The following is a 24,296-nucleotide window of genomic DNA, read 5'->3' as shown; positions in this document are numbered from 1 at the left end:
ATGGCCCTCTGGCCCAATGGCTGCTTCCTCTTACTTTGAGACACTCAGCCAAAATATCACTACCTGGTGATTAAAAGTTAATCCGGCAGATGCGGAGGCAGACTGGGTCTGAATCCCATTTGCTACTTACTGCTGTGCAACCTTGGGCAAGTCACTTCACCTCTCCGAATTCACTGTCCTCCCTTATAGTAAGTATAGGGACAATACATTCGGATTTACCAAAGGACTAATGCAAGAATTAGAAATAAGGTATAGAAAGCACCTATTATAGTGTCTGACACATAGCTGTTGCATAATAAAACATAACTTACTTAAGCAAGCAAGCCAGAGGGCTCCTGGAAGCACGGAGACCAAATTTACCTCGAGCAGTGACTGCCCGAACCAAACGCCAGGCCAGGAGAGGAAGGTCCAAACAAACCTGCTGACAGATCTGCACACAGTTCTGTGAAGAAGTTCCTCTAACAATTAATCCAAGCAGAAGGCGCACTCCCTCAAAGTTCAGAGAAAATAAAAGGAGCACTTCCTGCTTTACGGCTACAACGACCAAACTAACTGGGAATATCAGTCCCCCGGGCCGCCCCTGCTTCTTAAATGAGATTACAATAAGAGTGATGTAGTGTAGTACAAGTCAGCTGTGACAAGCAGCACTTTATAGAGCTATCTGTTTGTCTCCATCACCGCATCGCGCAATGTGTCCCCGGACTCCAATGTGCAGCTCCATTTACCGCCACATGACAAATGGGCAGCACTTGTAAAAGGCACAAAGAGGTCCACGTCGGCCATGTAATGGTCACCACAGCTGTACCCGAGTGCTTGAGGGGACAAAACAGACCCCCAAGTTCATTAAACTGACCAGTAATGGATCTTTCAAAAAGTGCCTTAGGAATCGTACAGAAAAGGCTAAAATAAATAACTCAGCATGGAAGGCTAATCTGAAACGGTGTTTGATAAATTATTTATAACACAGGCGATTGTCTGCATTTAATATTGGAGCTACTAGTAGCATCTTTAAAAGATGATTTATGTGTTGTAATGCTATTAAACTTTATATTGGCCCACTGCTAGCTATAAAGTCTGCTGAGATTTAGAGAATGAGTTTTAAACTGTCACTGCAACATCATAGGAGATGGAGACTGTATTAAATCTTTACTTTAAACCTGTTATCTAGAGAGTTGCATTTTGTAGACACTCACAAACTGATAGATTACCTCGGCAGCCACTATGGTGCAGGTCCAAAATAGTACTGCAAAGAAACTTTTCCACATTATTCTTGTCTACAGCTACAATCGAATTTCTCTTCTCACTTAAGTGATTTTTAGATGCGGAATGCCACCAGAGTAAAATGTTGGTGCCCCAGCCAATGGGGACTCTGGACAGTTCAGCATCGAATTAATGCTCTTTAAATAAAGCCTTACGTTCCACCACATTCACTTATGCATTCGGAACAGCATTTTACTTATAGTAGGAGCCGGCGAAACATCAAATATGTGCTGGAAAACCTAACACTATTTTAGAAACAGCTTTGGAATGTGAAAGTAAGTGTGTATGGTGAGTCGTTTAAAACAACTGACTTGTACCTAAAATTTTTTAAAGAAATTAAAAATAATAATAAAATGGGTTATTTGCTGGAAAATATAGCCCATTTCGGTAGCTGAGGGGCTGACATTAAAGGAGCTGAGAACAGAAGAAACAGCCTTTGTCATGAAGGACAGAGCTTCCCTGGCTCTGCTGTCCTCTGGGGCCCTGCAGACGCGGCCCTGTGCCGTGTGTCCCACCATCATGCCGGGAGTCGGGGCCACTGGCTCTCCTCCGTCCGCTCCAGGGAATGAGACATGGAGCAGCATCGCAGCTGGACCCTCTCACAGCTCCCATCAGTTTTCTTAGTCGCTACAAAATCTGCAAGGACCATTTATTTCACAACAGTTTGCTCCTTTACTAAAAACTAAAAATTTTAGGGGCACCTGGGTGGCTCTGTGGGTTAAAGCCTCTGCCTTCGGCTCAGGTCATGATCTCAGGGTCCTGAGATCGAGCCCCGCATCGGGCTCTCTGCTCAGCAGGGAGCCTGCTTCCCCCTCCCTCTCTCTGCCTGCCTCTCTGCCTACTTGTGATCTCTGTCAAATAAATAAAGTTAAAAAAAAAAAAAACTAAACTAAAAATTTTAGCCAATAAGAACAGCAGCAGTCCAAATTCATCTTGGAAAACCTGCATTGTCTTTAGTTACTTTGATGTGAAATAGTAAAAAAACGGTATTGCTCCGATGAGCTGCAGCAGAGCAGACTAGAAGTCTGGGTGTGACGAAGAGTCTGGGCTCTAACACGAGGACCCAAACTATCGCATCTCCGTTCTGTACCCCAGGCAGCAAGCACAGGGCCTGGCGTGGATGTCAACAAATGAAAACATGAACCACCATCTTCGAATGTATTCCCAGTTCTGCCCAACCGGAAGGTGAAATGAGTTACAAGACGGTAGCATACCGAAGGGGGAGTTCCGAAAGTGCGCCAGCTCCAGCTGGGGACCAGAGACCAAGAGCGCTCCAAGACCGGTAAACACCACGAGGAAGAGGTTTAAACACAGTGTCCCGTAGTGGCCTGTGGACACGCTGAGGTTCTGCCTATGCTACTGATGCGGCCTGAAGGACTCATTCGTGGCTGATGGTTGAATAAAATTTAAAGAGCTCAAAAAAGTGTTTAAAACAGTCCCCCCACAAGCAGACTGCTTCCTGCACTCTGTAACAGACATGATGTATCCCATGTGTGGCGACATATTTTACAGTGGAAAAGGTTAATTTAGTATTTTTTCAGACAGGGCTGTGTGACAAAAGCAAAGGTGTCTGACTTTTGGTTTTGGCCTGAGCTGTGTGGGCAAACACAGCTGCTCGCGAGAACGCCCCGAACTGTTCGGTGTAACCGAGGCACAGCTGGTGCTGCGTGTGCCCAGAGTGGCGAGTGAGGCAGGGACTGTGTCTTTAAGGTCCAGAGGGCACTGCCACTTCCACACGCCGCCCCCCCGACAGCTTCTGGCACCTCGGATGTGGGTGATGGGAGTAAGTAGGGGCAAACGTGCTGTGCGCGCAGGAGCAAGCCGAGGGCTTTTCAGCAGGGATGGGAGAGGGCGTTCACATTCAAGGAACTGCCAGCCACACCACTGCCAAGCCGGCCCGTGCCAGATCACAGATCACAGAAGGATACGAAAGCCTGATCACAACCCAGGGCAGGACAGCAGACCTCTGGGGCTACGGAGCTGCAATGAGCCAGAAACAGCCGCCACAGAAAAAGAAAAGAGCAGCCCAGCTGGGCCACTGACGGACACGGCGCTGAGCTCCAGGAGTCCCAGGCTGCCCGCTGAAGAAGGGGGACCACGCCTCTGTCCAGGGGCTGTTAGGAGGAGTAAGGGGACAGGAATGTCCCCGACACATGGACTTTACAAACAGAATTATGAGCAAATTCTATGGCAGAAGGCAAGAGGCCAGGGTGTGAAGAACAGGGGACACCCAACCAGCTCCGCTGGGTCTGTGCCGACTTAATCCTCCTCACCGCCTGTGAGCCGAGGAAACTGAGGCTCTGGAACGGCTGGCTGCTGCACAGAGGGCGCAGGGCTGGGTCTGAGTGGGACTGGGGGATCAGTGCCGGGGTAGGGCCTTGCCTCACTGAAGCCCACCTTCGTACCCGGCCCCAGGAAAAACTGGTGGTGGGCAAGCGGTCCTGCTGGATGCACCGAATGGAAGGAAAAACACCTAAGCTTCCAGAGGGAAGAGGACCAAGAGAGACAGGAACATATTGCTTTCTGCAAGAAGAAGAAATCAGCGTTCGTAGCATATGTGTACACAAATATATATTTCCAAGGCTGCAGTGAATCAAATATAATCAGAGAAAAAAACAAGACTAGGTTTAAAGGAAGAGTAAGAAATATGCTCAACTATCCTCCAAATGGAAACCAAGCCGCCCCGGGTGGTAATAAGATCTTCATAATCTCGCTCTCTCCCCAGCGGTCAGTGATAACTCTGCCAATAAATTCCTGGTGATGAAAACAGAGGGGAAATGAAGTGAATGTGTTCCCTGGGTCACTCAGAGACAAACAAGAGCCACACTCACATCTGGAGGACGGACAGCAGCGCAGGGGACAGGGCACATGTGGGAAGGTTACTGTGGGGACTGGGTTACACTGCACAATCCTGCTTCTACAGCCTCACAAGGATTAGAAAGACCTAGAAGGAGATCCATGAAAGTACAGAGCACCTTTGTTTGACGAAGTTTAAAGACCCCCTATGAAGCAAGTTTCACATGATATAAAACCCCTGAAAAAAATGTACAGTTCAGCTGAGTTCAGCAAACCTGTCCTAATGCTCTGCTCCTAACGTGCTCCGCAGACACCACTGAACACTGCGCATAAGGTCCGAACAGACAAAGACCTTGCCCCGAAGAGTGTGGAGTCCAGAAGAGAAACAGGAAGAAAAGCTCACTACAGTGTGGTAAGAGGTCTTAAGAATCAGGCCTGAGGCGCCTGGGTGGCTCAGTGGGTTAAAGCCTCTGCCTTCGGCTCAGGTCATGACCTCAGGGTCCTGGGATTGAGCCCCACATCGGGCTCTCTGCTTAGCAAGGAACCTGCTTCCTCCTCTCTCTCTGCCTGCCTTTCCACCTACTTGTGATCTCTGTCTATCAAATAAATAAATAAATCTTAAAAAAAAAAAAAAAAAAAAAAGGAACCAGGCCTGATGCCGGAACTATAGAGGGGTACAGAGGTCTCACAGGGCGCAGGTGACAAAGACGAGGCTGAATCCTGACATACAAATAAATGGTTGCCAAGCCAAGGGGCAGATGTGATGGAAGAAGGAAAACCGTGGGAAGGAGTAAGGCGTGGCTGAATATCAGAGAACCTCGTGGGCCATACAAGGAACCGGCCCTGCAAGCAAAGCGGTGGTAGGAAGTGGAGAATTTCAAGCTGGCGAATGACGTAGTTAGATTTGTGTTTTATGAACCTGTAACCTGGAGGCAGGAGAGGAAGAAAGGCCAAAGGCAGACAAGAGGAGAGCAAGGGATAGGAATGCTCCCAGTGAGGCGGTGGTGGGCCGGCAGGGGCAGGCAGGAGGACCATCAACGGGGCTGGGAGACCAGTGAAAGTGAGGGTCAGGCGGGAAAGCAGAAGGGGGCGGCGGGTGCCGCCTGGACGTCCAGCATCGGTCCCGGGCACTGACCCAATTCTCAACAAACTCAGCCATCACAGAAAGGCCTTTTATAACTTCCTGGTGGCTGTTCTTCTGGCAGGTTGATAGGAGACAATGATTAACCTAATTATATATTCTAGACACTGGTAAGCTTCTGTGGTAGGCACTCTAATGGGTGTCACCAAAAAGAGACAAGATAAAGGAAGAGCCAGTGGAAGCTGCTGTTTGGTGGGGTTGGGGGTGGGGGTGGGAACACATCCGCCAACTTGTAAATGCCATTTCACTGGTGGCAAGGGCTCGCAGCCTATGCCTGGCTGGCCTCTGGAATACAGTAGAAAGAGTGTAAGGGGCTGATTAACTATGGGGCAGGAGCCAAAAGAACGTAAGGAAGTTCTGTGGAGAAATTGTGGTCATGAGGGTTTGGCCATTGCAAAGTAAAGTTACGAGAAAGTAGAAATGAACAAACCTAAGTAAAACAGACAAGCAGAGAGCAGATGGGGGGGAGGGGGCGGGGGAGTAAAGATCCTGAGGTGCTACCGAGTCAGACTCTTCTCCATGAGGCCCCTGGCTCATCACCTCATCCTGGGATCCCAGGCACACACACAGCCATCAGATGCCCCCTCAGTTATCGAAGGTTCTTGGGAAGAATGGGGATGCCTCCCAAAGGGGCATAAAGAAACTTCTGGAGCTGATGGATATATTCACAATATGACTGCAGTGGTGGGGCTGGGGGAGGAGGGAGGCAGCAGAGGCAAAGAATGGAAGAGAATGAAGACGCAGGGAAAGCCAAGTCCTGTTACTTAGGAATTATGTGACCTCGGTGGGAAAGTCAACGTTTTTTTTGTTTGTTTTTTTTTTAATTTTTTATTTTTTATAAACATATATTTTTATCCCCAGGGGTACAGGTCTGTGAATCACCAGGTTTACACACTTCACAGCACTCACCAAATCACATACCCTCCCCAATGTCCATAATCCCACCCCCTTCTCCCATAAGTCCCAATGTCCTCACCTGCAGAGGAGGCCTGAACCACGTAGCACCGGGGTGGGCTGTGAGGATAAAACGGAGCACTCTCTGCACCGCAGACACCGCCAGCACCGCGCTGGCATGCAGGAAATCCATGCTGGGTGCTAACCTGATCCGATCCTCCCCTTTCTCTCACGTTCACAAACACCGTTACCAAAAGGCTAGCTCCTGCAGAACTACCAACACAAGGGGCAACTGATCATAACTCAGTACTGTTTTATCAAACCCCAATTCAAAGCAAATCAATTATGAGAATAGCCCCTGTACTAAAACTGAAATTCACAATGATGCCATAAAACACATGAACACGCTCCATACGGAATTTACTGCTACGCCAATAAGAACTGTACTAAGTGGCACATTTTCACTTATTATGTTTCATTAGAAATTATATCCTACAATAAGGCAGAAAAAAAATAAGGCAGAAAAAGAACTTACATTACCGCATGCAGGCCCTGTGCCTAGTACATTCTTCCACTTCGTCCACTCACTATTCCAAATAACCCTTTAAGGTAGGGATGACACGTATGTCCATTTTACAAATCCAGGAAACAGAGGCTCAGAGAGGGAAAATGACTAACCCAGGCAACCGTAAAGTCTGAAATTCTGCAGAGTTCTGTCTGACTCACAAGCCCCTGGGTTTTTTGTTTGTTTTTCTTTGTTGTTGTTTTTTCACTCAAGACGACAGAACCTCCATACAACTAGTTCCAAAATCACTAACGATGCTTGTAAACTCCTTAGGTGTAACTGACAAACCCAAGCTTGAGTTTGCCTATTTAAAGTAGCTGACCTAGAAAATTCTTCAAAGTTGCAAATACACTGCTTAATAATGCTACTCAATCATTCCATCAATTCGTCATGCTTGTTAACATTAGGTAAAACTAAGAGCGTCCTGATGAATCTCCCTAATACAGAATGTACACTCATCAAACCCCAAACCAACAGCCTATTAATTCACTGCATCAGCCCTACATTTTAAATGTTTCCATTTCCCTACAATCCACGGATAAAACCTCTCAGCAAACAGAATGAGTCAAGTTGTTTCTTGACTACCCTGTATTATCAATAAAAAAAGATTATCATTTAACTGAATTTTCCCATCAGGCCATCTGTTGATTGTAAATCTTAACCAGAACAGACCAGGAACGGCGAGAGCATTTTCATTTTCTTCTGACATTCTGGGGCAAGAAGTAGTCAGAGAATAAGAGAAGAAACTTCTGTTGAGCCTGAGTGCAATTTACTAACAATCCCCTCAAGTACTGACTTAAGCCCACGTCGCGAATGAGGTTTAGGTTTTATAAACCGGGGTTTCAGGGGTTACATCAGAGACAAAAATCAATCTTCGTACCCAGACCTCTTCAAAGCCCCCACATGCACTTTCCTTCATGCCCTGTTTTCGCTGTCACCCCAATTCAATTTATCAGAGTTAAAAGAAACCAATGTATTTGTCAAGGAATCAAAGTTAATGTTCCCTTGGATCTTTTCAATCTCCTGTTATCATCACAGCTCCAAGTTCAGAAAAACTAGACTCCGACATGACGACTGGGTGACAACGATTCCAGGTGTGACTGCGCTCTGGGCACTGGCTGCTGAAGACAGTTTCCAAAATCTGTACGACTGGGTGGAATTTTAAAATATCAACTTAGCACAACTTCATATCATTTTCTTATTTTTGTTCCTGTACCGTTTCAGGGTTAGGGAAGAGTAGTATAAATTACCTCACAGAAACCCACAAGTAACATTATCTGTTAAGGTTAAAACTTTAACTCCCTTCCCGAGGTATGCTGCTGGGGTCTCATTACAGCAGGTAAGCTCACATCCCGCCATGCACACCACACTAAGTACCAGCATCTCCCAATTACACTGCAACGGAAATCTCAAAGGACATTTGAAAAGTCTACACAGCTCCTGCACCCACTGCCGAAACACAACCACCTCTAATGGAATGTGGCAGCTTTCTAAACTAAATATTCACACACAGGGACAGGGATGCTAAGCTCGGCCTCATCCCACACTGAAGAGCGGATGCTAATTAAAAGGCCACACCGACTCAGGAAATGACCACCCAGACAACTCTGGACACCCTCCGGAGTTTCGTTTTCCTATTTCCAAATATGTTCAGCTGTCCAAACTTCCAGGGTTCCACAACTGAAAAAAAGTTAGAGCAGGCGCTTCCTCCAGAGCAGGCGCTTCCTCCCCAACCCCCCGCCCCAGCCCTGCCCCTCTGTGCATGATGGGATGCCCCACGGTCTCTCTTTTTCTGCAGCCTCCCTGTCCCACCCCTCCTCAAACGCCAAGACAAAAAATTCAAGCAAGGAGTCACATGCACTTCGAGCCATCCCAAAGTCCCCAGATTCCACCAGTCCCCCTCTGTGTTACCTCTGCGCCCCCCACAGATGCACCCTTCTTGTGCTTTTCACACCGCACTTTCAAGTAGGTGCCCGTAGGCCGGTCCAGCCCACTAAGTTGTAAATGGAGAGACCATGGCTCATAACCTCGCAGAGACCTCGGCACCCAGCCAGAGATCAGTACAACTTGGATGAATGGAGCACAAGGCCGCCCTTCACACCTCTGAATGACCCCCGCCTCACAACAGTTTACAAAAGGCTTTCTCAATGGGGATATAAAAGATGTTCTTCTGGTGATGTAGGTACCAAGAAACTTCTGGTTTCTTTGCCCACGGCCCTTCTGCCTTTGCCAATTTCGATGTTTTTGAGAAAGCACCATTCTTTAAAGCCTTTATAACGGCAGAAGGTATCCAGGCTATGTTCATTCTGACCATAATCATTTGGCGATTTTTGGAACAGTTTTTACTTCAGCTAGCAAAATCTAGACTAGGCTGTGATGCAAAGAGGGAAAAAGAAAAAAAAACTTGTCGTAACTGTAGTAATGGCTTTGAAATACCTCATCTAAGCCAACTTCACTCTCACGCCTCTTAAAAATTGCTAATCCCTTCAAATATTGGCAGTTCCATTTATTCAGCTCTTCTGATACATCGTATTTGCCGACTTTTCCCCCCTTGAGTTGATACAGATCTATGAAAACTGTGAAACAAAACTTCTCTGCCTGTGCAAATTACAGGGGCATTATTAAATTACCATATGTTCTAGATCAGAAGGTAAAAATAGTACAGCAGCCCAGGAAAACTTCCCCAAGCCATGCAAGCTGACAGTTATTGAAATACAGATCAAGTGCTCAAGTCCCCCTTTCTCTTGCAGCAGTGGTCCCATTTAACATTTAAATATGTAATGTAAGTTTAGCATTTTTATTTTATGTTCATTTACAGGTATAACATAAACGTACACAGGCACCACATTTAAGTATTGAGCTCCAAGTGTTATTTTACACTTAATTTTTCCAGAGCTATTTCACTTTAAAAAAAGAAGAAACTTTCCTACAATTCTTAATCACGCTTGAGTGTGTATTAGCGAATGTGTAACGTGCGGCTGCTTTGCACACCCACATGCCCACCGCCTCCCCCTTTTCTGATATCACACACCACACAAGTATAATAAACCATGTTAATATTTCATACCACTGTGAAATATGCTGGAGTATCAATTCAACATCTGCTGTCTTTAGGGTCCGGGAGTCCCGCAGAGACACTTCCAATTTGTAATTGAGTTCTATGCTGAATTAATCAGCAGTTTATCTTTTTTACTAAAATAACGTCTTCACCACTAACCCAGATTTACATTAACAATTTATGCCAAATTACCTGCCAAGGCAAAACTTATAAGATTCTAAGCTACCATCCAATAACACTCAGTCCTATATTTCATTTCTTGTATTTCTCTAACCGACACACAAGAAAAGTGGAAATCCATTGTTTAAGAGCTGCCAGCCTCTAACCACAGACGACCTCTTGGATTCCTGACACAGAGACTTACTTCTGACAGTGAGATTCAGGGGGGTTTCCCCTCTTCTCCTGAAAGCCACTGTTCAGTAAGGGGTTAGGAGGCAAAATTTTCATAAAATAATAGTTCCAGGATGGAATGAAATCAGTGAATAATAAAAGAGTGCCTTTTCTTTCTTTTCCCAAGGAGCTGAGGCAGTCCCATCTTGGCCTGGCTTGCTTGAGTAACAGAAAAGGACAACGCACATAAAGGTGACATTTTTAGTGTCTTAAATTATGTCCCTGAGACCCTTAGCCCTTTGACCAATGTGGTAAGAGATGAATAAAGAAGTTCATTTTCTCTGTGATATCATGATGTAGAATAATATATTAACAAAACTTCCTTTTAATTCTACTCATATAGTTGAAAGTCACGAAACACTTATTTCTAGTCAACACCGGAATCTAGCTCTTGCCTCTCTCTAATTAAAGACTTGCAGGTCACAAAGAAGCTACATTTTGCCTGCTGGATCTTTGCCACAGGTGCAGCAAGCAATATACTTTGTGAAATATTTCTCCTATACAGAGTATCTCCCCCTGCCTTTCTCAGTTATAGGAAATATGTAAAGTGAAAACATTTCAAATGGGAACACCTGCTCCAAAGAAATGCATCACAAATAATTACCTATCTACCACAGAGTAAAATAATGCCTCCTTTTCAATGTACTCGGTCCACAGCTGTAGAAGGAATTTCCACCATCATACAGAACAGCCTCCTGCAATACCACCTCCAGACCACAGCACCAAGCATAGTGTAATGCCTCGCATTCAGCGGGCACCCATAAGTACCTGCTGACTGATTACATACTGACTTTACAAGAAAAGGAAATTCCGTGTGTACATAGCATAGTGTGAAAAAAATTTTGCACAGGAAGATTTCTGGCAGAAAAATCAACAAAGACTTCTCGAAGTCAGTAACCACAGAGCAGCACCTGTAGTACCTTCAGCAGCAGGCCTCAGAGATCTGGCGTTAGAGGACTTCAAACTTCACATAGGGTCACTTCTCTCAGATCTGCTGACTCATGAATTCTAGATGCCTGGCATCCAGAGGAATCCATTCCTAGCTCACTGGAGATTTCGGTAAACTACACCTTTTTTGCTGGGCCTCCTCCCATCTAATCCTCTTTTATTTCTTGAAGCTAAATGGGAAGAATTAAGACTCTTTCTAGAATCTCCTTTGCCCCTTCCCCAAAACACTCCCCACTTTGAACTTCAACTTGTATCAGAGGCAGAATAAAAGGGCAAGGATGGAAACAATAGCCACCCAACACCTATTAACTGAGGATCTGAAGACAGAGAGATACGGAAGACACAGACTCAGCCAGACAAACAGACATTGAAGTGGCCATTCCTAAGTCAGGCAGATGAAGCAATCCTACAGAATCAGAGGGAGAGAAGCAATTACTTGTGAAATTCTAAACTCTGTATAAAGGGAGCAAAGTCCTGCTCCTGAATTATCAGGAGAAAGACCAAAGAAAACATCCACCTGCCTTATACAACACCACAAAAGGAAAAGATCCAAGGGAATAACCTTAACTCAAGAAGTCCTTTCCTATCTCTCCAAAGTTGGCTCAGTAGAGCTCAAACCCAGGAGAACAAACTTACTTTGTAAACGGGTAACAACTCAAAATATTGAGTCTGGTGAGAAGCTCTAACCATCAACAGTGTCTCCTCACCATCATCTATTCTAGAAGCTGAAAGTGTTTCTCCGAATCACCCATGGAATCATTACACCAATTTCAATATCTGATCATTTCTAAAATTAACTGTTTAACTCCACTGGAAATCACTACTTAAGAATAATCCTACACTGGGCCCCTGGGATTATATTTTTGGGTTCTGACATCTCTTTAAAAAAAAAAAAAAAAACTAATGCTGGGGCATATGGGTGGCTCAGTCAGTTAAGTGTCCGACTCTTGATTTCAGCTCAGGTCATGACCTCAGGGTCATGGGTTCAAGCTGGGCACAGAGTCTGTCTGTCCCTCTCCTTCTGCTCCTCCCCTAGCTCATGCTCGCTAGCTCTCTCTCAAATAAAAATATAAATAAAATCTTAATTAAAAAAAAAACTACTGTTTTACATTAAATACAACCAGAGAGAAAATTATTGAAGAAAAGTAATACATTATCTTGATTGAACAATAAAGACGCAACTTACTACATCTAATACACATCAAGCGACCTGGCCACTTTGGAAACCAGACTGAAGGTTCCTTAAAAGGTTAAACACAGAGTTATCATATGACCCAGCAACCCCACTCCAAGGGACTGACAAGAGAAATGACAATGTATGTCCACACAAAAACTCGTACACAAATGTTCACAGCATCATTATGCATAACAACCAGAATGAAAACAATCCAAATGTCCATCAGCTAACAAGCAGGTAGATAGAATGTGGTATGTCCACACAACGGAATATTATTAAACCATAGAAAGGAATGAAGTAACAACACATGCTGTAACATGGATTAAATATTACGAAAATATTTTTATTAAAGGAGCTTTTTGTTAAAAGAGCTAGTCACAAAAAACCCTGTATTGTTATGATTCCTATTACATGAGATGTCCAGAAAAGGCAAGTCTCTGGAGACAAAGGGAGACTAGTTGTTGCCCAGGGCTGGGAAGGCTGAGGGCACGTGGGGATGACTTGCGTGGTTACGGGGTTTCTTTTGAGGGTGATGAAAATGTTCTAAATTTGACTGTGGTGATAGTTGCGCAACTCTGAGAATATACTAAAAACCACTGAACTGTACACTTAGAGTAGCTAAGTTGTACAGATGTAAATTATATCTCGATGAAGCTACTATATAAAGAAAAGGCATCCAGCATTTTTAGACAAGAGGAATCAAAACATCCTGTGACATGTCACAAGTCAAAAAACTCACATTCTAACAGTATGTTTTCAAAGCCAGAGATCACAATAAGCAAAAACGTCAGCACAGATCCTCAAAACCATTTAATAAGAAAGAATTTTGGCTCTATATATTTTTTCCCAGACATACGTAAGATCCCTACAGATGTAGCAACCAGACAAACATAACCTTAAGATCTAAAAATTGGGAAAAGTGTGTCAAGTTAGGGGCGCCTGGGTGGCTCAGTGGGTTAGGCCGCTGCCTTCGGCTCAGGTCATGATCTCAGGGTGCTGGGATCGAGTCCCGCATCGGGCTCTCTGCTCAGCAGGGAGCCTGCTTCCCTCTGTCTCTCTCTGCCTGCCTCTCCATCTACTTGTGATTTCTCTCTGTCAAATAAATAAATAAATAAAATCTTTAAAAAAAAAAAAAAAAAAAGTGTGTCAAGTTAAGCTCATTAAGCTGACACCCATTAAAGTGCAACAAGAAAAAGTCTTAAACACCATCAATATCAATACAGACAGAAAAACCATTGTTTATGAGAGCTATCGAAGGTCAGCTTTTTTTTTTTTAATTTTGCATTTACTTAAAACTCCGTTTGATGCCAACAGGGTTCAAGTCGCACAGGAAGGTGCTCCGGCTCAACACTGATAGTCCTCCTTGATCTCCACTGTCTGCTGTGTGGGTCCCGCCAGCAACCCTCCCAGCGAGTGGCCACCTTCCTATGGAGTCATTAAACCTCTGAATGTCAGCTGGTGGGATTAGCCAGCAGCTTCCACACCTGAGCCCCCGTGGCAGGGACAGAGGCATTTGGATCAAGATCACTAATGAATACAGAATTCATATGCCGCTTGTCAGGGCTCCTGAGCTCAGAGTCGCACAGATGCAACCTAAATAAGACGGAGGACAGAACAATTGTTGACGAAGATTAAAAAGTTTTGGCAGTTGAGGAAAAAAAGAGCACCTCATTATTCAAATGTGATAGTCTTGCTTATTTTTTTTTATTTTTGTTCAAGTTATTCATGATTTGTCTCAAATGGACAAATGCCATTCACCAATATTTAAGGACTTCTTGATCTCATTACTAAATCTGAAGAGGTCTATGCCATCTGAACATAAGCTATATAGAGAAAACAGCTCTCTTGTGAATATCTGAAAACTTTGGGGGGGACCCATCAAAAGGTATTTGGGGTGAAGGAGGGTTAAAAGGATGAATTCAGCAGATTCATCTGATGAATTCAAAGAGAAGAAAAAAATATTTTTCACAGCGAAGTGACTTTTTCATATCTCCCAGTATCTCTGTATTTCCTTGTGTCTTTCTATTCCAGGGTCCCTTCCGATCGCTGGGCTCACTGAAGAGGCTTGCGTACCTCCACTGATATTCGTTTGGCTCCCTCGTCAGAGAGAAGAACAGCCCAAGCAGCCCAGACCTCAGCTCATCTGGAGTAAGATGCCTTCCCCACTCTCCGGGCAGACACTCGGAGGCCTAGCAGAGAGGCAGGATGGTAGAGTGACGGATCACACCGGAGGGCTCTAAAGCCAGACCGCCCAGGATTCAGTGACTCCATCACTCCTAGCTCTGGGTCCTGGGGCAAGGTATCTGAGCTCCCTGCAGCCTCCTGTTCTTCTCCACCAAATGGGGCTAACAAAGTTGAGACCCCACACAGTTACTGAAGGGTAAAGGAGAGAATGCCGAGGAAGCTGCTAGAACAGAGTCCACTGCAGTGTACCAGCACGCCACAAGCACTAGCTACCGTGATGACTGTATCTTCAATACCTTCTTCCTCATCCTTGCAAAAAGCCAAATACTTCCATAGCCTCTGGTATGTGTTACACAGGCTTCCTCTACTGTCACTATGACCTCTACATAAGTCTGTCTCAGATTTTAAGCTTTCAGATGGAAAAGAAGGTTCCCATCTGTCCATATTACGCTATCATCTCCAAGCCTGATGCAAGTACGGCTGACTGTACTAGTCGTTGCTATGGGATGTTTGTATCCTGCTACTGAATGATGGAAAAACAGGTGCAGCTACTGTATTTTAGAGCCAATTTCGTGCGAGCCACCATCTTAAGGTGTTTCACAGACCACATCGAATCCTGACAGCAACCTTCAAGCATGTCTCGGGATCCCCATCTTCTAGACGAACAGTCTTGGGTCGTGGCTTGCCCAGAGTCATGCTACAAGGACAGTGGAAACAGACTCACAGCCCAATCCTCTAGCTCCTAAACTCCCATTCCCCTTTCCACGTGACTACACCGAACCCACGCTCTATATTTTCCTTTGGGACCAGTCTCTGTGCCAAGCTGAACAAATTCTCCTTTTTAATCAAAATAATGCAGCTCTCTTAACACTACTGTCCATCTCGCAAAGCAGAGATGAATCTACAACTTCGGTGTCTTGCTATTACCAGGCTTAAAACAAAAACAAAAACCCACCACAGTTACTTCGAAGATGTGCTGTCACGACACCACATAGGTATGAACTCTTTCATTATTTAAAGTGGATCTATCGCTGCCCGGAATGACAAATTAATTCTGTTTCTTCGATAGCTAGGTGTTTGGCATCACGTCTGCGAGGTAACCACAAGCCTTTAGGGCGAGAGCTGCTCACATCTTTAGCAATCTATAAGGGCTTCTCTAGAGGCCAGCACTTGCTGCGCGATGAAATATGACTCCATAAATCAGACGGCTGAAGTGGCACTTGTACACGTCACCATCTATCTTCGTGGCTCCTCTCTGAAGGGTAGAGGCTAAGAGCTCATCCCTCAGTATTGTGACCAGAGAAAGGACCATCACAGTTGGCACTGACTAAGCATGTGCTACTTAAAACTGAAGACACACTAAGACTAGGGGGGGAAAAAAAAAAGATCCTGCTGGTGTTAGCACGCCTCAGGCAGTGGTAGAAGCTTCAGCAACTCATCTTCAAAAGGCAGAGAGCCAGAGCTCTAGAAACCTGCAAAAATTGGCTAAGCCTGCAGTCTTCATTTCTTTAAGTTGAGCATCTTCAAAGTCTAGAATTCTAACTGTAGGGCACAGCAGCTGCCACTGCAGATCTGATCCTCTCCGCTTTTGGCAGCTCTCAACTTGAGATTCTAGCAAAAGAATTTTTCAAGTTGCTATTATTGCCTGTCATGGATTTATAAATATTGTGCACTATCTGCTGTGGCATGGCTCTCATGGGACGCCAGAGCACGCCAAATGCATAACAGAATGAAAAACAGTTTCTATTCTTCAAATAAATGCTAATTTTTTTAACTGTGCTCACACGATGTGTTTGGTGACCAACTTCAATAGTACAGAATATGTATCAGAGAGGGGGAAAAAAGCTGATTGTCTTTTCCAGCAGCATTCAGCTGCTACTTTCATTAAGCTTGTTTAATTAGATTCCAGATGCTAATTTGCAAGTCGATACCAGAGGGTGCAGGACAGTTTGCCTTTGAATCGTCTCCCTGTGATGTCAGGGTCCTGCCGCACACCACTACCCTTCAGCGGCCCTCGCGTGCTATTCTGACAATTAGTGCAAAGAGGGGACAGTATTGATCTTGACAGACTAAATATTAATCTTCTACCCGTTTTAATGAATTATAATCGTCAAGAGTTTAAATTTCTCACTGGACCAAACGAAAACATTCCTCCTTACAAAGAAGGCAGACTAACGGAAGTTACCGGCGCGCTCCCTTAATTCCCTTCCTGCCTTAAATTCAAATCTGCTTTTACGTGAGTGATTTTAGCAATTTTCGAGATACCTTCACAAAGCTAACACCATATTCCTGGGTATTTTGGTCAAATTTCTTAAACTTAACTGGAAAATGGACTCAAAAGGCCACAGTGTGGTTATCACTAGTTTCCTGCCTAGCCAGCCTATGGGTAACAACAAGGCAAGTCACTGGCTTAATTCTTATACCAGCTCTAACAATGGGGGCGGGGGGAATCTAGGGGAATGGCTCCATGCAATCCAGCATCACCAAAAACAAACCTCTCATATAATTGACCCCTTGTCATTAGGTCAACTTACACATTTCCAAATCCACTCTTCTGCTAATACATAGCAAACAACCCCCTTTGCTGATAAAAATAAGGCGGGAGATTTAGCAGAAGTAATACAACGTCTTCTACCTTCATTGCTATGACAGCTCAGTATTATCAACAGTGAAGGCGAAGTTATCAAACTGTATCAAAGGAGGGTTAAGCTGGGAACGACTAAGTGAAGCTGCTTCTGACACCTTTTTATCCACTTGCTTAACAAACACCGGTTGAATGCCTCCCGTACAGCAGTCAGCACGCCAGGTGCAAGGAAAGAGAAGGAAGCAGCAGCACAGCTCCTACCCTCGGAGGCCTTCCAGGCTAACCCTTAAGGACAGAAGGACAAAATGAAAGCTCCAAGACCACTGAGGGCAGGGGCAGGGTCACAGCCGGGTGAAGATCTGTGGAGACTGTCAGGACTCCTAAACTCACAGGGTTAGCCGGCAGTTTCTCGGCAACCTTCAGCCAGGGCTTTCACCTGAGGCAAGTCACTGGCTCCGATAACCTGAAACAGCAGAGGCCTGTCTTAACCATTCATGAAGCCCCGCTGGGTTTCCCTGTTCTGCTTTTTGGCCCATGATTTCCCAATGCGCATGCGCCCTTTGCCCATCTTCAGTACTGCCTGTGTACTTAAGCGGGTGTTGGCTCTGCTGACTGCGCCCCAGTGCTGTGGATCACTTAAGAAGTGTAGAGTTATCTTCCTCGGTTATCTCAGAAAAACGCGCAGCACTTTCCAGATCGGAAGAAGAGAAAGTCCCCTCCATTTCCCAGGTGGCTTTTGATGACTCAGAGTTTGCTTTAGGGCAGGGTTATCGTGTCTCAGCTCAGCACAAACGGAACATGAGCTAAAGAGCAGAAACGGTGTCATGGCCTCTGCCCTCGAGGCTCTCCCCCATCAAGGGCAAGTGAGGCAGATGCCCCCCAAACAGCCATAAAACAATGAGACACGTGTGTACAATGGACAACAAGAACACAAACAAATGAAGAAGCCACGTTTGCACCGCGGGCTGACGCCAGCAGGGAGGACTCAATGCCGAGCAAGCACACCCGGCGCAGAACAACAGCAAGCTGGCAAGAGGGGCTGTGGGGGACGGAGCGAGACGGAGCCCTAGCTTTCTCCAAGTTTAATACTCATACCCCTGAGCCTGCACACAATGGCTGACACATGAATATATTTTTTATTTATATTAATAGTGTGTACTCACATTCATGTGTCTCAGGGAAAAAAATAACCAGTGCATCAAACCCAGGACTTCACAGATATATACTATATTTAGAAACAAAATTTAACTTAAAGAGGTGAACTGAAGTGGTTGTAGGGAAGAGAAAGTGAACTGACAAAAGAAATGAATTACAAACGCCAAGATCTACTATACAGCTAAGATCCATGCATTTTATTACATATAAATGATATCTCAATTTATTAAAAATAGTGAATTAATTTATTTAAAAATTTCTCAAGAAAAATAATAGTACAGGTGTCACCTGGATAAGGCAGAAAACTTAAATGTGATGTCAAATGACAAGCTCAATGCTATCCTAATCCTGTCAATAGAAATTTGTGAACCACATACATAGTGTTAAATTTTCTAGTAGCTACATTTGAAAAAGTAAGAATAGGGGTGCCTGGGTGGCTCAGTCAGTTAAGCATCTGATTCTTGGTTTCAGCTCAGGTTGTGAAATCAAGCCCCACGTCAGGCTCTGTGCCCAGTGCAGACTCTGCAAGGGATTCTCTCTCTCTCCTCCCCCTCCACTCCTCCTCCAAATCGTGCTCACACATGCTCTCTCTCAGGTGAGTAAGTAGAATCTTAAATAAATAGAAGTGAAATTAAATTTTAATAATTTGTTATTTAAGGGCACCTGGGTGGCTCAGTGGGTTAAGCCTCTGCCTTCAGCTCAGGTCATGATCTCAGGGTCCTGGGATCAAGTCCCGCATCAGACTCTCTGCTTAGCGGGGAGCCTGCTTCCTCCTCTCTCTCTGCCTGCCTCTCTGCCTACTTGCAATCTCTCTCTGTGTGTCAAATAAATAAATAAAATCTTTTAAAAATAATAATAGTAATTTATTTGGTATTTAACCCAATACACCTAAAGTAGTACTGCTTCAATATGCAATGAAAACACACATTAATCAAATATATACATACTTTCTAAAGATCTATTTTAGAAAGAAAGAGCATGCATGTGTGCCCATGATGGGGAGGGGCAGAGGGAAAGGGAGAGGGAATCCCAAGCAGACTCCCCGCTGAGCACAGAGCCCAATGCAGGGCTTGATCTCACAACCCTGAGATCATGACCTGGGCTGAAACCAAAAGTCGGACACTTGACTGACTATGCCATCCAGGTGCCCCAAAGAAATATATTTTTTAAATTTTTTGTACTAAGTCTTTAAAATCCAGTGTGCATTTTCTACTTAAAGCACTCTCAAGTCAGACTAGAAAAAACATTTCAAATGCTCAATAGCTACATGTGGTTGCTGGCTACCATAATGGACTATGAAGCTGAAGAAAATGAAAACACAATAAAGGTTTTTAAGGAGATAGGGACTTTCATCCCACAAATACTGCCGTCTAGGACTAGCACTTCCAAAGCACAGGGCTGTGGGAGGAAGGGACAGAGGGAGGGCAGGAGGAAAGAAAGAAAGAAAGAAAAGCGGGGGGTGGACTCTGAGCTACCTCTAATTGATTTGTTCTAACAATAAAGCCAAGAGTTTGTTTAAGAAGTCTGGACTAAAAATTACTGTTTGGCAAAGAATATGTAATTATGATAGCCTGAAACTGTCCCTTTCTTATGCAATTCTCCGTGAATTGTGCAGCAGCTCCTGTCCTGGCAATCCACGTAAGATCTGAGAGGCAGCAACGCTCTCCTAGTTTGTGCGTGAGACACGTCCAGAATCCTTTCTCATACTGGAAGGAAATACGCAGATTTAGCCATCCAACCCTACAGTCTCAAAAGAGGTGAGAAAGAAAAGTCATAGAGGACCTCTTGTCACAGAAAGACAGAAAGCCTTCCTGGAAAGAAGGAAAATAAAGATGGGAAATCTGAAACCAAGATGTCTCCACAAGTTCTACGCAAATGCGGAGCCAGAAATGACACCCTGATGAATTTTCTTTCACAACAAAGAAGTCATTAAAACATCCTCTCAACTTCCCCAGCCAGACTCAGCCTCCCACGGAAAGCACATCATTTAATCTTCCCCCCAAAAAGCAAGGTGGTCAGTAGTTAGCGGTGTGGTCTTCACAATAAATTCTTTTCGTATCTATCAACGGCCCTGTACATTTTTTAAGTATTATCTCCTGACAGTTGTTACATTATTACGTACCAAAGAAGCAGGTACTACCTTCTTTACAATAAAGCGATTGTGTTCACTGTCAGCCCGCGTCAAGTTTCAACAACTTCCGTGACCAAAACCAGTCACGTGAAATTGTAAAATTAACTAATCAATCTGAAATGGGAATTTGGCCAGGCGATTTCAAGGTCTCACAGCTGATACAGAACATCAAGTGGTCTGAGCGGCATATAAAATTGATCTAAGGACCACATTCTCCAGACTGACGATACCACAAATCTTATTGAAGGGAAGATCACATGTCCCTTTACTTCCTCGAATCACAGCAATATTAAATTCATGGCCTTTGAATCACTTCAAATCCAAACTCTGAATAATGTAAAATTACTTTAGCAGAGCGTTAAGTCACTTTTAATATACCTCATGCTTTCAACTTTTTCTGCAATTCTCATTTGTCTCTAACATATAGAGGTTCCAATCAATTGGAAATAGACAAAGCTCTCAAGAAAATTTGAAAAGATTAATGTGGTTTAAAGGAGGGCTTGACATTACTGAGGTGGTTTTCTTTTTCTTTCTTTTTTTTTTTTTTCCTGAGGTGATTTTCTAAACAAAAATCATCAGAGTCTTTCTCCCCATACCTTCGTTAGTTCTAATGGATACGTGAAGACTCACGAACTTCTCTCCTTTAGACTGGAGACTGGGAGACCTTTTTTTTTCTTTTGATTTTTCTTTTTTAGGTGACCTAGTACATCTTATTTTTCCTCTGTACTTAAGAACCCCAAACAGAAAATAATGCTGAGATAAGAATAAATTTTCACACAGAGAAATGAGAACAGAATCCTAATCTCATTTACAGTTGATACTTGGACCTGTTTACTATTCTTAATTGGAGCAAGACACTATTATTTTTACTACAAAACACCCAGCTAAATCCTACCTTTGGTCATAGGTTTTAATTCTGGCAGATGTCCAAGAAAGGCGAGCAATCCAGCCATCAGTGACCAAGTCACTTACGTGTGCTAACCTCACGCACCAAAGGCAGAGAAGCTTCTGGCAGGAAACCCCCGTCCTGGATGGGCAGCATCCACAACCCTACATCCTCTGGCTCTCAGGGCACTTGGCCCAAACCTAAAGGGCAGAGAGACCTTCAGAGTTCCAATGACAGCTGGTGCTCTAAAGACAACGAGCTGGTGGAACAAAATATTTAAATATGCAATCTCCTCCAAAGATGATTAGGCATAAAGCACTGTCAGAAAGTAATTCCCAGAGACATCCTCTGGTATCTGAACAGAACAATACTGCAAAGGCAGAAACAGCAGATGCCTACATATTAAAGAATAGGGTAAACCACTCATAAACAGCCTACTAATTGTTGAAAACAAGTTGCTATGCACCATCACAAAATTAACAGCGATCAAAAAACCAAGAGCAGACAATGAAGGCTGACTTCACAGGACCTCTGTGCCCACGAGCTGGCTGAGCAGCAGAGATAAGCACGGCGGAGGAATAACGTGGTACCATCAAGTACCCAAGCACACTGAACACCCCTTCAAAAGTGACAACGGAAGACTGGTGGGTTTGTTCCTGGAGATCTAGGGGGTGGGGAGGCTGCCCAATGGGGAGGGGACACCCATCACTAAAGCAGACAGGTGGGATGCCATTCAGAAGGTACCACCTCCCCCACCACCAAAGAAGACAGAACAAAGGATCTCTTACAAACAGACTCGCGCCACTAGATCCGTCACCCTCTGAGAACACTCCACTACACATACGAGTCCTGTCCCCCTCTTCTTCCAGATGCAGAACAATCTATAGGAGCTTTTTAAGCTGCTTCCATTTTCAGACCAGGTCTGTGTGTCACGCAAAGACCTAGTTTCTCTATTCTCAGTGAGAAAACAAAAAAAAACCCTCATCATTTTGAGATACCGAGACACAGAGAGCCAAGTGCACAACACAACGTCCACGCTGCAGCAGCATGTGCAGCCAAGAAGATCCCAGACAGCCCAGAGGCCAAAGCGAGAGGCTGACCAGTGCTGGCTCCCCAAGCCTAAGGGAGGGCACAGCAGGGCCACTCTGAAACGAAGCTCTCCCAACCAACCAGTCTTCTCGGCAAACAAGGTGACCTGTGCCAAAGAGCATTCCAGCTAACAACAGTGCTGTACAAGCTCTGGAGAAACCGGCCGTCAACTTGCCAATGTCCGACACACAGCTGGAAAAACCTGTGACAGAGAAGAAAACTGCAGGGACTTACGTACCTCCATATCTGGCCTAAACTTATCTTCAAACACAGCCATTGCTGCCAAGGAGCCAGAACCTGAAAGAAAAAGATGGACCTTTAGTGTTATCCACCCACTCCGGCTTCTCCCTCCAAGTTTACTTCGGGGCAGCAAAAATGGCGCACCAAACCCAGTGTCCCGCCTGAGCACAGTGTCAGTATTGATCCTCTAGGGCCACATCCACCAGGTAAACAACGCTCCTCCAAAACCTGAGGTCATACTTACCACCGTCTCGGGCAAACCTGCAACTGGCCCTACTCTCACCACTGACAGGAGTAATTATAAATTAGTCACAATAAAATGCTAAAGCAGGAAAATGTGCTTATGGAGAATTGGTATTTTTTCAAAAAGTGGATGCCACATTAACTTCATACATGCTATGCTGTGCGTCTTGTGCTTCACAACTGTGCCTTGGCAGGCTGCTGGGTATAGTGCTAAGTACCAAGCCCGTTAGAAAGAATAGATTGTTTTAATGAGCTGGCCCTGGTAGAGTCACCTTGACACTCGGGGAAGACACTACGGCACCAGCAATGGTAATAAGGACGGCGAGCCGCAGCCACCAGGTTATTCCAGCTTCCACTGTAAAACACTTTATTATGTGGCATTTATTTGGAGCTATTATTTTTAGTTCGTACTTTGAAGAGTAACAGCTGAGTAGACAAAATGACAGACAAAGAAACAAAAATTTATTATCACAATAGCAAATGGCTGAAAGGTTATGCTGCATAGATATTAACAGACAGCAGATATCCCCTACAAAAGTAGGCTATAAAGGCGTTACAAATAAGTGTGGGCTCCCTTTGAATGGATGTAAAAGGCAGCTCAGCACTATTTGAAAATTTAAACTTGCTTTGTTCAGAAACCAGAGAATCTTTAGAAAACCATCATCTTGTCTTTACAGGGTCCTGCAATATTTCAGGATACTCTACTTTTGGAGAGAGGATAGAGTTGCCCACAATTTTTTACTCCAATTAGAAGATTTTTTTGGCATTTATTACTTTTTAACTTGTTTTGCATAACACTATCTATTTAGCTGGGTCACAGAGAAAACCATATTTTCTATTTAAAATGATTTGTGTACATCGCTTGACCACCTCAATGGTTTTAGCAAAGGAAAAAGGCAGCGATTAAACAGTTTCAAATGAGGTGTCCTGCTGATTTTATCAAGTCTGCTGAATGTATAATGAAAAAGGAGAAGCTGACAGCCACGCTGCATTGAGAAAATACAGACTACCTTCTCTGAACCATTTAAGGAGGTCCAATTATAGATCAAATTTAAAGGGTAGAAACAGCAGATTTACAGACACAAATCAATGAACATGGTAATCCCGATGAATATGACAGATACTCCTGTTATGGAATATTGCTGTGGTTGAGGATCATTACCTTCACAGCACTGGATACATCACATCTAAAGCAGTAGGAAGCGTCAAGTGTAGACCGGTATTACAAGCAATGACTATTCATTTAGGCTTGGGAGCAAAAGGCAGCCCCATTTTCCCCTCTTACCATTTTTTCTCCTTTAAAGAAAAAGGGGGGGAATCTGAAGAGATATTAAAAGCCCTTCGGAAAGAAGCTAGAAATTAAGCAGCTATAAAACCAGTGTGCACCCAAATAAAACCAGCACATAAGCAAGAGCAAATTCACCAAAGCGAAACCTTTGAATTTCGTTAATAAATGTGTCCTTGAAAATCTGAAAACAGAGTCAAAGTCCACCAATATTTTGTGAGTCACACATTTACTCTGAGATTCGGGGATCAAGAGGAAAAAGTAACCCCA

The 24,296-nt window shown here is 44.3% G+C and overlaps 1 protein-coding gene across 1 annotated transcript in view; it reads right to left on the bottom strand.

The window, feature by feature from the left end:
- PSMB7 (proteasome 20S subunit beta 7) overlaps nt 1-24,296 on the bottom strand; it is a 65,016-nt gene that overhangs the window by 7,084 nt on the left and 33,636 nt on the right. Inside the window, exon 6 of the mRNA XM_059410838.1 lies at nt 22,497-22,555. Coding sequence (XP_059266821.1) covers nt 22,497-22,555 — 59 coding nt within the window. The remainder of the gene's footprint in view (nt 1-22,496; nt 22,556-24,296) is intronic.

This window comes from Mustela nigripes, chromosome 9, assembly GCF_022355385.1.
Source record: "Mustela nigripes isolate SB6536 chromosome 9, MUSNIG.SB6536, whole genome shotgun sequence".
In the NCBI taxonomy this organism is placed as follows: Eukaryota; Metazoa; Chordata; class Mammalia; order Carnivora; family Mustelidae; genus Mustela; species Mustela nigripes.
The sequence above is the reverse complement of the archived record's forward strand: the minus strand, read 5'-3'. Positions and strand labels throughout refer to the sequence as shown.